Below are 16,586 nucleotides of genomic sequence, written 5' to 3' on the forward strand. Positions count from 1 at the left end.
CCAAAATGCTGTACAGATAATAGAAGTCAAATAAAAATACAAATTATAATCTCTCAAAACAACAAACAAACAAACAAAGAAAACTAAAATTAGAAATTAGAAACCCACATTAAGCAAATGTGTTTTAAGTTTTGATTTGAAAGAAGAAAGTGATGACACAATTCGGATCGATACCGGTAGGCTATTCCAGAGTTTGGGGCCTACTGTCGCAAAAGCTCGGTCTCCATGATGTTTTAACCTCGATCTACACACAGAAAGCAATCAAAGGCTGCCTGATCTAAGTGACCTAGAAGGGTTGTGATAATGTAAAATGTCAGAAAGATACGTTGATGCTAATCCATGTAATGCTTTAAAAACCAAATACTAGAATTTTAAAATCTATCCTCAGTTTGACTGGTAGCCAATGCAGAGAAGTTAAAATGGGAGAGATACGATCAAATTTTCGACTGCCAGTCAGCAGCCTGGCTGCAGCATTTTGATAGATGATTGGTTTGCACCATAATAGAGTGAATTGCAGTAATCAAGGCGTGAAGTAATAAATGCATGGATAACTTTTTCAAAGTTATTTCAAAAGAACAGGTTTTGACTTTTGCGAGACGTCGTAAATGATAAAAGCAGGATTTTACATCAGAATTCATGTTTATCAAACTTGAGAACTGAATCAAACAACACACCTAGATTTTTTGCACATGGAGTAACATGAGTGCTTAACTTGCCAAGGTCCAGATCTCCAAAATCATAGGAATCACTTGGACCAAACAGCATAACTTCGGTTTTTATTCTCAATTAAGTCTAAAAAGTTATGTGTAAGCCAAATTTTTACTTCATGTAAACAAGCTAGCAGAACCTCTATGGAACTTGAATCATTATATTTAAAAGGGAGATATAATTGGGTGTCATCAGTGTATAGGTGGAATGATACTCCATACTTGGAAAAGATGAAACCCAATAGCAGCAAATATAAGGAGAACAGTGTTGGTGCCAGAATAGAACCCTGCAGAACACCACAAGAGTGATCGACCATGTCGAGTGCTGAGCTGAGATCTAAAAGAACCAGAGCAACAGTGTTCCCTTTATCTGTAGCCAACATAATATTATTAGTAACTTTCAGTAAAGCAGATTCAGTACTATGTAGTTTTCTATATCCTGACTGAAAAGTATCATATAATGAATTAGAATCCAGAAAAGAGTGTATCTTCAAGAGAACATGCATTCACCAAAATTTTCATATACAGAAGAACTTCAAGACTGAGCAAAATTACACACAAATGCACCCACACACTCTCTTTAACAAGCCAGGCACAGGTGAAATCACTGAGCTAATAATGAGCAAGAAATCAGGAGGATGTTGTGGAAGGCCTTGTGCTTGCTGTTTCCCTCTGCTGGACAGAATGTGGTGTGACAAATATTATAGTATTCTTAATACCTTTGATATTTACTCTCATTGCTGTAGTTCTGCATGCCCTGTGATAATGTACTGAAGTTACTCTAGAGTTTAGGGGCCGCTAGCTGTTCTGTTTTTCTGTGTGCTTCACATTTATTTAGGTGGATCCATTAACCAGGATGGCATAGTAGAAACAGTCCATTTGTCTGGATAAAGCAATAAACTGACTTTTTTTTTTGAGTCCATTACAGAATGAGCTAACTGTCAATTTTAGATTCTCAAGTGACAATGCAGACTAATGTGTTTTGAGTATATTGGTTTAATACCCAATTATTGTATGTTTTCTGACTTATTATTGCTGTTATGATATAATGATATGATTTCTCACTGGTGTTGTCCTTTCTTAAATACTTTCTCTTTCGTCTCTGCTATGTTTCCTGTGTTACCTACAGCAAGGCAAAGCATCGTGGCTTATGGAGCTGAACTCTGATGGTTAACAAATCACCGTAATGAGTGGGAAAGTCTGTACATTGATTACTGTGAGTTATTATCAGTCTTTGCTAATGTGTTTTGCTTAGCCTTAGGTGGCTGCAGTTTTATTTTTTATTGTTAAAGATGGCCCATGTAAATTGTATTACAAAAATACAACAGTGTTTCCATACAGTGGAAACTACACAGTGTTTCCATAAGATACATTAAATAAGTAAAATATTTTAGATGACAGTTGATTTGATTTTTGGCATTTCCTTCATAGGCAGTTTTATTCATCACATATATTAATGATGTCCAATCCGGGTGTATGCCAAATGATGTTAAGATGCATCTGGTGAGTTTATCCTTCAATCTTTTCACAACTTTCTGCCCATATCACTCCCAAGTGAATCTTGAGCTTGATGACTTTCATCATGCACATTTCTGAGTTTTTAACTTGGGAAAGCATCCTGCAATAATGTGCACTTCATTAAAAACAAACAATCACACAAAAACAAAGTGTTGAATGTTGGACACATTATGGACTTTCCTTATGATGTGGGAAAGGGTTTTATCTTTAGAGCATTTATTAATCTTGGTTAACATTCAAAAATGTTTCAACATTTACTTACACATTTTTAAATTCAAATGCTGTCATTAATATTATTTAATGTACCTGAGTAAACATGAATCAACAATGAACAGTTGTATTTTTATTAAATAACATTAACAGATTAATAAATACTGTAACGATTGTATTACTTAATGTTAGTTAATGCATTTACTAATTTTAACTAATAGAACTTTATTATAATGTGTTAACCTCAAAACAATATTTAATAATCAGGATAGTCATTATTGTAAAAACAAAGCACATTAGGATGATACAGGATGATATTCAGATTAGTTAGGATTAGGGGTAGGTTCACGGTTAGTACCTAGTTATTAACTAGTTATTGTAATTACTTAGTAAGTACTTAGTATATACATTGAATGTTCCTGCGGAATCGGACTGTAAAATATAGTGCTAAAGTTTATTTTATGACTGACTGTACATGATTCGTTAAACATGTTCATGCTGTATCTTCTTTGAATCTGTTTAGGATGACCTGTTGTTGGAAGAGTACATGTTTGAGATTAAGGTGTTCTCACCTGAAACAAAGGTATGAGCAAACAACATAAAATGACTTTTATTTACGTATTAATTTTATTTACTTAAAATTTAGTTTAAATAATTGAGTTGAATAATTCATAATTGTTATGTTATACAGTAGTTACAATATTTTTCTGACTGTTTTCCCAGGGACACAAGCTTCTGTCAGTAGTAAACACCTTATGTTCAACCTTGAATAATAATAAACTTAAGGACCCAAATAAATTAAAAGTGCTAAAAACCTTTAAAATAATGCTGGATTATGTGAGTATACTGCTTACTCTTAACATATTCTGTCATTCTGTTTCAAATATCGAATAAAATCAGTTCTGACTGCATGGTTTCCCTATTTCTCTCTATAGCTAGACAAACCAAATACAAACATTTGTGCTATTCTGAACTGCACAGATGAGTACACAGTACGCCGCATTGACACTAAAACTTTTGGAGAAATGTACAAAAATTCTTGTAATGGACCAGTATCAGGTATGGACATTTAACCTGTCATCATTTATGCTTTTTCTTTAGTCTTGCCCATCCTTAATTTCTTCATAATATGAACGATGGCCACCATAAATCTCTGGCATTTCATTAAGACAGAATATTTAATTAACAAACAAGCAAAATTACATGGAGTGTTATGTTGAATGTTATGAATAATACATGTTTGAAAATGCACATTTTGCTCACTTTCACTTTTTTTTTTTTTTTTTTACTTAGAACTGAAATGTCCATCAAAGAGTAAGTTATTTGACATTATCTCACTTTTTGTCTACTCTTTGTAAAAAACAAAAAAAAACAAAGAGTCAATTTTTTAGCTGACAAAAAGAAAAATGTTAACTTTGTTTAAGCAATAGCTGATTATTTTTTGCACACATACAAAAACTGTGATTTTAAATTTATTGGCAGTAAATGTTTCAAGTATCTCTTACTATAATTTGAATAATTGCAATGAAACTGATTTCTTTAAGCACACACAGTATTATATGTTAATCTCTGAGTGTTGTAGTACAGAAATCAATGTTGCATTAATCTGTTTTGTAATTACACAGGTACAACCATCAACCCAACCACTGAATTCAGTAAGCTGACTCAGTTTCTTATTTCATATTCCCATCTCAAACACACATATTTGAACTATTTAAATTAAAAACAGATCATTAGTTCATGTACATTCAAATATAAATATTTAAAAAAAAAAATAATGTCAGATCTAACTATTTGAAAGTACATGGCCTAAACATCCACTACTAAACAGACATAATTATTAAATAGTGACAACAAGCCAAGTATCTCTAGCTTTGACAACCATGTTTGCTGAAACAGATGCGAACTTGAAGATAATGTGAACTTGAAGAAAATGTCCGATTCAAAGCTTTCTGAGCACATGTGTGGTATTATAGCTGTATTGTTCTTTTGAAGCTAAGTCTAATATATTCTCTTTTCTAATTAATCACATAGGCTCAGCATTTTTTACAACGGTCAGTTTAATCACCACAGATCATGAAAGTAAGCAAATTCAATATTGTATTTAATATTCACATCAACACAGATTACAGGACAGATACTTTGTCTGCCACGTGAATCATAAAAAACATTTTCTAATCACAACAGCTTTAACAACGGTCAGCCCAAACATCACTGCTACTGAAAGTAAGGATCCCATCAATCTTCTCAAATGAAGTATATACAGAGTATTTGCTTATAATACACTGAGCATTTAATCCCAGTTTTGTTTTGTAGAAAATTTGATCATATTTAAAGAAACCAACATAAATTTAACTGGAAATATTCTTGTTTTTTGATTATATGGTAAGATCAGTCTTTTATGGCCTTCTTTAACTGTTTTTTAATACGAGTATGCAATATTTTGTAGATTTGACAGCAGTTTCATCGGCCCATACAGAAACCATCAGTAAGTTTGTCTCTTGTGAGAGCAGCTTCATCTGTAATGAGCAACATAATGCCTTCAGCATACACGCAGTGGTCTCTTTAAGTGGCCAGCCGACATATTGTGCATTTAGAAAGGCTCAGCTCCAGTGCAGTGTCTTTATTTCAATCATCTTCCCATTAGCTTGAACTCATCTGACCCTTTCTCTTTTACAAGGGCTTATATCTACTAAAAAAATGTTGCCATCTGCCTGTTTTTGTTGTTGCTATTTGCACAATTCTCACCTGTTTTTGAAACACTCATTGCAAAATTAAACTCACCATTTATTCGTCATTATGAAGTCCATGTATACAAACTCATACGCTGTGACTTGCTGATAATTGGCCGATTAAATATAGCAGATGCATAGGTGCACCTAATGAAGTCACCACAGCTTGTGCATTGTCACTAATTACTAATTTTACTAATACAGCCATTTACTAATTACTAATAATTGTGTACATTGCAATAATTACTAATAGTTTTGTGAAATAAAATCTAATACTGATTTTTTTCATCATAATCTTTAATATCACAAGCCAACAGTCTACTTTTTAAAAATATTTTATTTTGAATGATATATATTAATCTTTTAGGTTGACACTGGCTTGTATATCTCATGTTTTTATATGTTTTTTCCCTTTTATTACAGTTCAAGCATTAAAAGATGACAATCAGAATCTGTGGGGTAAGTGTGAGATCTGTGGGTCTTTCTGACCAATTATTTTGTCTTTCCAGTCTTCTCTTTTCCTACAAATCTCTTTATAAACCAAATTCCCCCTCTCCCCCTCCAAGCTGCCATTAAAGCGAGTTCTGGACTCCTGGTTGTGTCGTTTCTGCTGAATATTGTTTTACTTCTCATGGTGTGTCATGTACACAGGAATTCCAAGGTAAAATGATCTAAGCATTAATTTGGTTTGTGAATTTATGTAACATTAAAGCAGGTTATTTTGTATTTGGGTAAGTGGGAGTGGTTGAATTTCAAACCATTGCTTCTCGCTAAAATATGAGTCATCTATCCAAAATACTGCTTTCTCCATGAAAAATGATTTTGTCTGAATATAAGAGAAATATGCACAGATCAAGCACCATGTAAAATTGAAAACAGTCTAAAACGATTCCCAAAAAAAAAATTTTTTTTTGTAGGTGGATTTTAATGTAAGAGGATAACAGGGGATGGACTTTCACTGGAGGGAGCGTTATTATGGATTACAGATTTTATTTATTGTGGTTTATTTCTTCAAATTTTAAATTAAATGGAAATGCTTAATTTGCTCACATGGCAATCTTTTATGGCGTTAATTTAAGAGTTAACTATAAGAAAAACTTTTATATCAGTATGTAATATTTTGTTTATGTAGCAGTTTGAACCTTTGTTAATGAATATAATTTGCCTCTAATGAGAGCAACTTCATCAGTAATACAGTGATCAGCCTTCAGTATACAATCAGTGACCTTTTTATTATGTAATATAGAAAAAAAATATTTTTCTTGCAGAAGAAAAGTCAGAGAGTTGAGGAACCCACAGTCAGAAGATCTGATACAGGTAACACCAACTTTTTGTAGATTTTGGGAAATGGTTCAAATGAGCAGGATACATATTAATCTTTTACTAAAGTACAGCTGTCTTGGACATTAAGCTATGTATGAGGAGAATGTCAGATTAATCACATTATACTTCTTTTCCCCTCTTTTTCCTTGCAGAATTAGAGCAGTCTAGAACTTCGGTAAGCTGATCTTTTTGTCACTCATCTAATTTTTAATCACTGAGTTTCTGTATACATCTAATCTTTTTTTTTTCTTTTTTTTTCAAGCTGGTTGCTTGTTTTTCTCCAGTTACATAATCATTCTCCAGTCATCACTCTGTATGCATGGCACAGTGCTGTCTTTAAATCTGAGACCGGCAACCATCCCAATATATGCAGCTTGTTATATTAATATATTCAGTCATGTCCACACAGATTGTGTATTTTACAGTTTCTACTTGCGCTTGTCTTGAATGTGCCTCCGTAACTGTTATCCTTCGTCTATCAAGTACCTCTGTTAATGGTTTTCTGATCTAGAATGATATTGAATAAAATGGTCTGTCTTTCCAGCCCACAGGTTATGTGTTATGTTTTTAGAAATACTTTAAATATACCATAATCTGAAATAGATTTTTACCACTTTATTTTATTAATCTTAGTATTTATTATCAGTTTTTATATGATCTATTTGCCTATCCCCAGTATGCTTTGTTCTGTATATTATATATTTATGTTCACACAAAAATATCACAACCAGTACAGAAATTATTGGGAAAAAAGATATGTGCATTTTAGGTCTGCTTTTGAAATGAATGATGGGAAAGAAAAGTATTTACAGCTAAGATCAGGCTGCAAAATGTTTTGTATTGTTTATTTTATGCAATATCTAACTATGTTTATATTTTGCTATGTTTGAGTGTAAGAGAGGACATGCATAATTTATTTCTGGGTATCTCAGAATGACCTTTTTATGTTAGAGATCTTTGTGCTTTTGTGTAAAATTGACAATTGTTTGCTTTAAAATGCACCCAGTAAAACAGGAAATATGATCATGTGTATCTTAGACCTCATTAAATGCCACTAAAAAGTTCTCATTAAAAAAAAACTGAATGACATTTTCATTATAGTCTTTGTCTTCATTACCAAAAAGGGGTATGTGTTCCCTACTATATCCTCCGGGGACCCAGGCATAGTCTCTTCTCTGTAGAGAACATTATAATTTACTGAATTTCTCTGAGACCACAGACGCCCACTGATCTCTATAATGACTAGATTGCTCATTCCTTTCTTTTAAACTGCCATTCTGCTGTAAAGCCACCAGAAGTGATTGAGCCAGCAGAGAGCAACACTGACAGCCACAACACTGACCTAAAATCACCCGATTTGAAGCATATCAGTCACACAGGATTAGTTTTTAAGATACGTGTATGCAAAATAATTTTTACTTCAGATCTTATCTGCAATGTTAATGGTCTTTTTTTGGCAGGATAAGCGATACATTGAAATCGTTTAGGTGGGTTTGTCTGCTGCACACTTGCCAAAGCAGTAACTGATCTAACACAAAATATATTTCTGTACGCACGTAATTATGCAGGAATTCAGGAAATAATAAACATGAAATATCTATTAGTATCTGACACTGATTTGAATTTACAATTGATAATATAATACAAGCCAGATTTATTGAGCGGTGCAAAGAAAAAATTCTTTAACTTTTAAACTTAAAATGGTCTTTTCTGTTCTGTGTCTTTCTCAAAACTGTGTCATGTCATTTGCTGCTGTATCAATAGAGAAGCATCCGTATCGATACACGTATCAGCAATGCAATGCTCCACTTCAAGTCGAACACACCTAATGTTAAAACATGTTAGCAACATGTTAAACCATGCTGACAACATGCTAATTAATGGTAAATCATGTTGGCAATGTGCTAACTATGTTATCAACATGTTAAATCATCGATCTGTCTGTCTATCTGTCCAACTTTCACACTTCACAATTGTTTGAATCTTCAAGCTTTAACATCTCAGGGTTCTCCTCTGACAGTTCTGTCTGACTCGTCATTGTTCAGTGTTTCTTTGTTTGTCTTGTGTCTGAGCACATGGCCAACACAAAGACAGAGCCTCCTCTGTGTAATAGTTCTTTGTTGTTAAATAGTCAGTAATGGACCTTCTTTGTATTTACTTATAGATCTTGCCTGCCAGTCCTCCTTGTGCTTTGTTCATTCCTCTGTTCCTGAGTATCCTTGCAATTGTTTAGTAATTTTTCTAAACAATTCTTGCAATTGTTTAGTAAGTTTTCCCTTTATATTTCCTTAGTAGTTTGCTTTTGGCAATGAAACGGCGTCATTTTCATACTTTCACGTCTTCTGTAGAGGACACAAGGACAAACATCATGTTAATCAGGCATTTTGAGGAGACACAAGTCAATAGGGAGTAAAATTATAGATCAATATTCCTATGAAATATTGCTTTCTTCTGAAAAGGTTGCTAAGTTTTTACTTTCATTATTACACTTCTTTTCTCATTACATGTTGCCCCAAGAACACATTAATATGCAAATTAGAGACAATGCATAGATACTTTGCATAGAATGGGAAAACAAATTTATGGGTATTTTACAGGGATATTACATAAAGTAAAATAGTATATAAAATCATTGTTAAATTTTTCATAACATAGTTGAGAATCATCTTTGTACAATGTTAAAATAGTTAAAAATAGCCTTAAAATTGTTAAAAAAATAAAAATAAAATAAAATAAAACATTGTTTTTGCCTTAACTGGAAAATGAATTGTATTGCTTTTTATTTAATTAAATCTGGCACCTACCATAGTGGTGAACGGAACCGTCAAATATAAATAAGGTACTTTTATTTTGACACCTATAAGAAAGGCTGCTGTAATGTCATGCTAAACCGCACATACTGATATGATTATTACATCTATTTTATTGCATGTCTGAGTGGCTCAGTGAGTATTTCATTCTGTAAACACGCTATTTGGTTTCACATCCGCGTGTTCTGCATTCGTAAGCGCGCGTGTAGCACGAGCTTTTAGCTTATCTTCAAACGTTAGCAGTTTAGCAATGCGTTTGTGTCTGTGCACTCCGTGACACTTTAGATAGATAGCTGTTCAGATTGCATACTTCATCTTTTTGTGTCGTGTTTTGTCCTGTTCGCCACGTGTGCAGTCATGGAAACAGACGCGTCTCTCCTCGGCGTTGAACTTGAGCAGAAACAGCAGGAAGAGCTGTATCAACCGCTTTTGCTTCAGGTAACCGCTTTGACACAGCGCAGCTAAAACATTATATACGGCATATAAGTATTATGTGACTAATAATGTAAGTACTATATTTCAAAGCAGTTCCCAGATATAGATATTATTGTACTTTAAAAGGCGACTGTCGCAGTAAACGTTTAATTTCTTGTGCATCTAAAATGCACATTTAAAGGGATAGTTCACTCGAAAATGCTGTCATCATTTACTCATCCTTATTTTGTTACAAACCTGTATTACTGTCTGTCTACTTCAAAACACAAAAGGAGATTGGGGGGGTTAGAGAGTAGGGACTGGCAGATGTAAGGTGATAATACACAGGGCAACTTTGTTGTTTGGGCACGTTCCCATTGAGAATGGGTGACAAATTCTGGATACATCAGATCGGACGTGGGCCCTGTGTCTCACCCGGTTGCCCGTTGACGGCAACATTGCCCTGCAAAAAGTTGCACCGTGTATCATCACCTTCAGTCACATTTTTTGTATGGAAATGAATGAAAGTGCATGCTGACTAAGTTTGTCAGTAACTTGACTTTCTGCCTAATAACCATTTTCACCAAAAAAATTACCATAACAGTAGTTTATATAACTTTTACAGTATATGCATACTCTTCTGGCATCATTCAATAGCTGTGTGAGGTCCAGATTGTAAAAAGAAAATGTTTAATCTTCGGGCGAACTATCCCAGACACAAAGGTTATGGGTTCTGCAGTCTGAATTATCTGATTAAAGGTGGGAATACATTACACGACTTTAAAAACAGAACAGATTTTAAAACACTAGGCATCATACACTTACTGACTTTGTAAAAATCACATAGGAAAAGAACGGCCATCACACATTAAACGACCAAGGATCACACACTACCTACCTAACTTTGGCTCTCAAACAAGGGGATCCAATATCTCCTTTATTTTTATCAGTCATGCAGGTAACATGTTTCTTTAGACATGTTTGATATCCTCTGACTGGACGGAGTCAAAGAAGTCTGAAGCTAAAATAAAGAGTCTGTAACCATCACACACTATGCAGTTTTCTATGAAATCTGTTAACTCGAATCTGCAGACTGGCTCTGACTTTCGGCTACTAGTGTCAAATTCTCCAGACTGTAAATCAGGCGCAAATCTGGGCAAAACCAGTAAGTGCATTCCAGCCTTAAGCCCGCATTTCCATCCTAAGCACAGAGTATTCTACTTTTACATTACATTTCAGACAATATGTAGAATTGTATTATTTTCTTTCCTTTCCCACCCTGTATGTGTCATAAGTCCCTTTGGATAAAGCCATCTACCGAATGTACAAATGAAAACATATATCTCTAAAACTGTAAATAAAATTTCATGTCCTTTGGTCACTAAACCCAGTTGGAGAGCTAGTCTAAGACAAAACCATTATTTGTTTTATCCAACCTTACAGACCATGGGAAAAATGCAAAGCGAAAGTCCCCCCTCCAAAGTCATCTGTCCACAACCAGGTTAGTCTCATATTTTACAAACATTTTCTCAGGACTCAGGACATTGTATTTGGAGACATTGGTGGTGTTTATGTTTATTATGTAATGAAACCTGTCTGAGTTTGTCTGAATTTATCCGCTTTATGCCAGGCATGTGCGTGAAGACCTCCTCAATGTCAGACAAAAAGAAGGTCTTTCTGAATATCTGTCAGTCACAGGCGGTACCGCCCCCTCCTCATCTGTCCCAGCAAGCACTCGTGGATCTCCTGGAGTCAGAAGACCCGACGAGTTACAGAGTGCCCATGAGTCTCGGCGAGCCGCATACAGAAGTGGACAACAGTGAGAGACATTCACATTTTCACATTTACTCCATTTGCCTTTTTATTATCAGTTCCATAATTCAAACTGAAATATATTGTTTTAATTCAAGGCATAGTCTAATATGGTTAACATAGTCTAACATAAATCAGCAGAAAGGAAGGAAATAACCAAACGAGAATAAACCGTTCCAGATGGCATCCTTAAAAGGATACTCCACCCCAAAATGAAAATTGTTGCATTAATCACTTACCCCCATGTCATTCCAAACCCATCAAAGCTTTGTTCGTCTTTGGAACACAATGTAAGATATTTTGGATGAAAACAGGGAGGCTTGTGACTGTCCCATGGACTGCCAAATAAAATACACTGTCAAGATCCAGGAAAGTATGAAAAGCATCGCCAGAATAGTCCATCTGCCTTCACTGATTCAACCGTAATGTTATGAAGCGAAGAGAATACTTTTTGTACACGAAGAAAACAAAAATAACGACTTTATTCAACAGTTCCTCTCCTCTATGACTCTCCAAATCAGTGTAGCGCCATTTTGGCAGATCTACAAAAAGTATTCTCGTCGCTTCATAACGTTGCGGTTGAACCACTGAAGGCAGATGGAGTATTCTGACGATGCTTTTCATACTTTCCTGGACCTTGACAGTGTATTTTATTTGGCAGTCCATGGGACAGTCACAAGCCTCCCTGTTTTCAGCCAATATATCTAAAATTGTGTTCCGAAGATGAACTAAGCTTTTACGGGTTTGAAACGACCCGGTAAGTGAATAATGACAAAATTTTCATTTTGGGGTGGAGTAACTCTTTAAATGTGAATGGCAAAACAGACATCTTAAGCTTTAATGACTTTCATATATGATAAGGAATTAGATTTGCATTCAAAATTATCTTATGCTTGCCAGGCTCACAAGGCTGTACTGTGTATGATGTCGTGATCAACGATGAGTTCTTCCAGAAATGTGAGGTGTGTGTCTTGTATGTGACGGTATGCACTGAAAGTACCTCAGAAATATGTGACTGCATTCATGACTGTCACTGTGTATGTTTGCACCCAACAGAAAAATACCCTGTTCCAGCAGTTTCTTATTGCCGTTTCTTTGGAGGGACTGGAAAACAAGTACAACCTTGAGTTGAGCAGAGGTCAGACTAAATAAAGCACATCTGATACCTTCTCTGTATGAGGTTCAGAAATGAACTTTTCCGTTAAGGGGCAACATTTGCTGCCTGGAATTAATTTCCATTTACACAGACAGTTTAATGCAGCTCATGTACATGTACATGTAAAAACTGCAATGAAAATAGCCTAGAAAAAACAAAAACATTAATTAATTAGAGGGTGAATCTGCATTATCCTTATTGCTCTTGATATTGTAATAATGATTATTAAGTTTTTAATTTAATTGTATTTATTTATTTATTTATTTATTTATTGTGGGGGAAAAGCAGGCCATATTCTGGCTACAGACAAAACAAGCTAAGAACTGTTCATGAATTTGTTTATTTAATTTTACAGATTGGAAAATCTAGACTAAAGAAAAGTAAGCTTATGTCTCTTCTTATGATGATGAGCTCAAGAGAAACGAGAGTGATTGGTTATAATGCTCATGCTGCAAACCATGCATAAAAAGAAATCTTATGCAACATGAGCAAATCTGCTGTAAATGTAATGCCATATTCGACACTTTATTCATTTCACTTTAATTGTGGCATAGTAAATAGCTTAATTGAGCAGGGACATAACTTTGCCCATCTTATCTTGTATCTGAGGGGCATTTTGTTAATTTTGTTGGTATTTTTGCCCCAAGCCACCATTAAATTCTGACCCATCTCTGCATCTGTCTAGTTCAGAAAACGCCTCTTCCGAAACATGTCTATTAATACTATCATGTCATTTTTATCCCCCAGATATTAAGATTTTGAAGAACAGGAAATTCATGGGCTCTATAGCAGAACAAAACATTCGTACCAAGAGTAAGCCAATTATCCAGGAAATTGACTCAAAGTGAGTTCTTTGTCACTTCGGGGTGATTGGGGGTGGTGCTCAATCAGGTTACGAGAAGGAGGTGGAGGGAGATAATCTCAAACAAATAACACTCAATGAGAAACTTACTTATTTATTTGAATTAGCAGTTTAATTGTTTCAGAAAATTCGGATGTTAGAACAGAACTACATGTTAACACCAGTGTCTATGGTAAAATCCTGAACTGTAAAATGACAGTAAAAGCAGCTATTTAAACAACTTTACAGTTAACAGTTAAAGTTTTGACAAAAACAAAAGGTTTTGTAAAAAGCAAATGCCGCTTATGGAAAAGCAGAAATACACCGTATCAAATGCATGTTAAACTTACAGCACATGAAGTAATGGGGCTTGCTGCATTCACTACACTATCTGTGTATCAAACCTGCCAAAAATGAGTACTAAAAAGTGAGATGTATTTAAAAAATCTTAATATGAACATAAACATAATTTGGTTATATTAGATATGTATTTTATTGTATTTAGTATTAAACTGGCCAAAATAGTGACATTCTGCAAACAGTTTTGTCAATAGATGAGTAAACAATTTAAGATTTCAGTTTCTTTGTGAAATTTAAGCAAATTTTGTGTAGAATATTTTTTTTATGTATTGGCATCAGACATTGAAAAAATATTGTCTGTCCTTGTAGAAACTAGAAATATTTTGTTTTCAAAAATTATATATAAAATACTACAAAACCTCCATTAATTATAACAAAAATAAATAAATGCAAACAGTGGTATGATTGTTAAATAAGGTGACTTGCCTCTGAATACAACAAGAAAAAACAACTGAAATGGGCTGACATTTCTGGATCAGTATTGCAAAGGGATGAATTTTGCTTAAAGCAGTTTGTTGCCACAATGTTTATTGTAAACATGGAAACAAGAGCGAAGTGGTCAAGCACCAATTACACTGGTTGCCAGCCTCCATTTAAAACCAAGAAGAAGAAGAAGAAGAAGAAGAGTGTGAAAAACAGCATAAGAATACAAAAAATCGAAATATGAGCAGAAAATGTCTGCGAGCAAAAAAAAAAAAAAAAGGGAAATATAACCAAGGAAAACATGAAGTCAATACTTTTTCATTAATATTTCAGTTTTTTTTTTCAATATGATTTTAAATGTTGTGATTTTTGATTTATGCTTATTTTTTATTGCATAAAATTTTTGAATGAAATTCTGAAAACGTTGCTTTAATTTTTTAATTTTGTGCTATACATTTTTACTTGCGTTTTAAAATTTTGGTTTCATGCTTATTATTTTTTTTGTCTGTAAATGCAGTACTTTTGGCGGACATTTGATCCCATACACATTCTGTTGTCAGTGTGGCTCACCGCTCTTTTCTGCACCTGATCCCATTGATTGTTGACCTGCTGAGTAGCTATAACGGGAATTCCTCTAATCACTTTGTTCTTTGTGGACAGGCAATCTGACTCATTTCCTTCATCAACCAAACGGTACGCTTATTTGGAGTTTTTTTTTTTTTAATGCATTTGTAAATTGTTTGTTGTTTCCCTTTCAAATGTGTTTTGCTTTCACTTATGTTTGACAAACCAGAGATGAGTACAAAGACTTTTTGCCTTCATTTGATGTGTTTAATGCAATATATATTTGGTAATTGTGAGGCAGAACTTTACCTGTCACTTAATAATTTATGCTTCATACTCCAGTCCAGAGTTCAGTTTATTAGTGGAGCCCCCAACTGGAAATGCAGAGCATCTGATCGCTGAGATTCTGCTACCTGGAGTGGTGAGTAATGGAGGCCTGGTTTTGGACTATGTTCAAGCACATGTTAACACACTGTACAAGATTCTAGACTTTGACTGTGTTCCTCACTAGATATCTGCTCGCTCTCTTGTTCTGGATTTGGGAGAGGACAGACTAGTGCTGATTGCTCGCCCTTCTCTTTTCCATTTGGATATTTTCTTTCCCCTGCTTATTGACCAAGAAAACAGTGTTGCCCAGTTCAACACAAAAACACAGGTAAGCACAGCATACTTTGCCCATTTAAAGTTTTTTGTATTGTCTCTTTTAAATGCTACACAACTACTGCTCTTTGACCCATTATATTTGTGCTGGTGTGGATTTGCAGTATGTCTCATACAGTCTTTTCCTGTTTTCTTTTCAGACGCTTACAGTGACCATGCCAGTAGTGTCTTCATAAAAACTGTTGCAAGGCTATTATTTCATAATAAACTTCTTCATTTTGTATACAGAAAGTGTTTTGTGTGTTGCTCAATAAGATTTATTCGGTAACTAATTATATAAATGTTTATATATATTAGATTAGATTCAACTTTATTGTCATTATGCAGAGTACAAGTACAGAGCTAATGAAATGCAGTTAGCATCTAACCAGAAGTGCAAGAATATAGTGTTTTATATACATAAAAGTGCAGAGTAAGCGAAGCTATGATTTACAGAATGTGCAGTGGGGTTGCTATATACAGGATTGAGCAGAGTATATACAGAATATAAATAGGAATTCAGTGTAGGATTGTATGTACATTATGAACAGAGCAATGTAGGATTATAAATACACATTATGAACAGCAGCAACATGAGAACAGTGGTAATAAATACAGTTGAATGAGTGTGCAAAAGTATTGTTAAAATGAATTCTATGCAAAATAACAGTAGTGCAATTATATTTTTATAGAATAGTTTACTGTGCTTTGTACAGTAACAACTTACACAGTTTACAGTGCGGTAGCTAGAACAGTGTGCAGTCTGTGCAAAATATGAGTAGTGCAAATACATGTATGTAAAGTACTTTGACCAGTGCAGTAATAAAGCAGGTGCAGGTTAGATTGTTGGTGTGGCGTTCAGAAGGGTCACGGCCTCTGGGAAGAAGCTCTTCCTGAGCCTGCTACTCCGAGAGCGTAGGCTCCTGTAACGTCTGCCGGATGGAAGGAGAGTGAAAAGTCCATGGTTAGGGTGAGAGGCATCCTTGATGATGTTTCTTGCCCTGCCCAGACAGCGCTTGTTATAGATGTTCTCAATGGAAGTTAACTGGGTGCCGGTGATCCGTTGAGCAGTTTTCA

The 16,586-nt window shown here is 34.6% G+C and overlaps 2 protein-coding genes across 2 annotated transcripts in view; both read left to right on the forward strand.

The window, feature by feature from the left end:
* cpt1a2b (carnitine palmitoyltransferase 1A2b) overlaps positions 1–3,224 on the forward strand; it is a 31,279-nt gene extending 28,055 nt beyond the window's left edge. Inside the window, exons 21-24 of the mRNA XM_042724214.1 lie at positions 1,837–1,923; positions 2,139–2,210; positions 2,959–3,018; positions 3,159–3,224. The gene's annotated coding sequence lies outside the window, so the exon portion shown is untranslated. The remainder of the gene's footprint in view (positions 1–1,836; positions 1,924–2,138; positions 2,211–2,958; positions 3,019–3,158) is intronic.
* Positions 3,225–9,338: 6,114 nt separating this feature from the next.
* Positions 9,339–15,757, forward strand: pih1d1 (PIH1 domain containing 1). Its single transcript, XM_019075983.2, has 11 exons — positions 9,339–9,435; positions 9,656–9,738; positions 11,158–11,215; positions 11,345–11,533; positions 12,427–12,488; positions 12,583–12,664; positions 13,430–13,526; positions 14,967–14,999; positions 15,213–15,291; positions 15,382–15,525; positions 15,671–15,757. Exons 1-11 carry the CDS (start codon positions 9,420–9,422, stop codon positions 15,704–15,706), a joined length of 879 nt encoding a protein of 292 aa, XP_018931528.1. The 5' UTR covers positions 9,339–9,419; the 3' UTR covers positions 15,707–15,757.
* Positions 15,758–16,586: the final 829 nt, after the last annotated feature.

The sequence above is a fragment of the Cyprinus carpio genome, chromosome A3, assembly GCF_018340385.1.
Source record: "Cyprinus carpio isolate SPL01 chromosome A3, ASM1834038v1, whole genome shotgun sequence".
Lineage (NCBI taxonomy): Eukaryota > Metazoa > Chordata > Actinopteri > Cypriniformes > Cyprinidae > Cyprinus > Cyprinus carpio.

What these genes read in the sequence shown, in the direction of transcription:
- pih1d1 (XM_019075983.2), top strand. An exon ending in ATCAACCGCTTTTGCTTCAG is followed by an intron (nt 9,739 to 11,157) that starts GTAACCGCTTTG and finishes CCAACCTTACAG; the next exon opens with ACCATGGGAAAAATGCAAAG. An exon ending in CAACCTTGAGTTGAGCAGAG is followed by an intron (nt 12,665 to 13,429) that starts GTCAGACTAAAT and finishes TTTATCCCCCAG; the next exon opens with ATATTAAGATTTTGAAGAAC.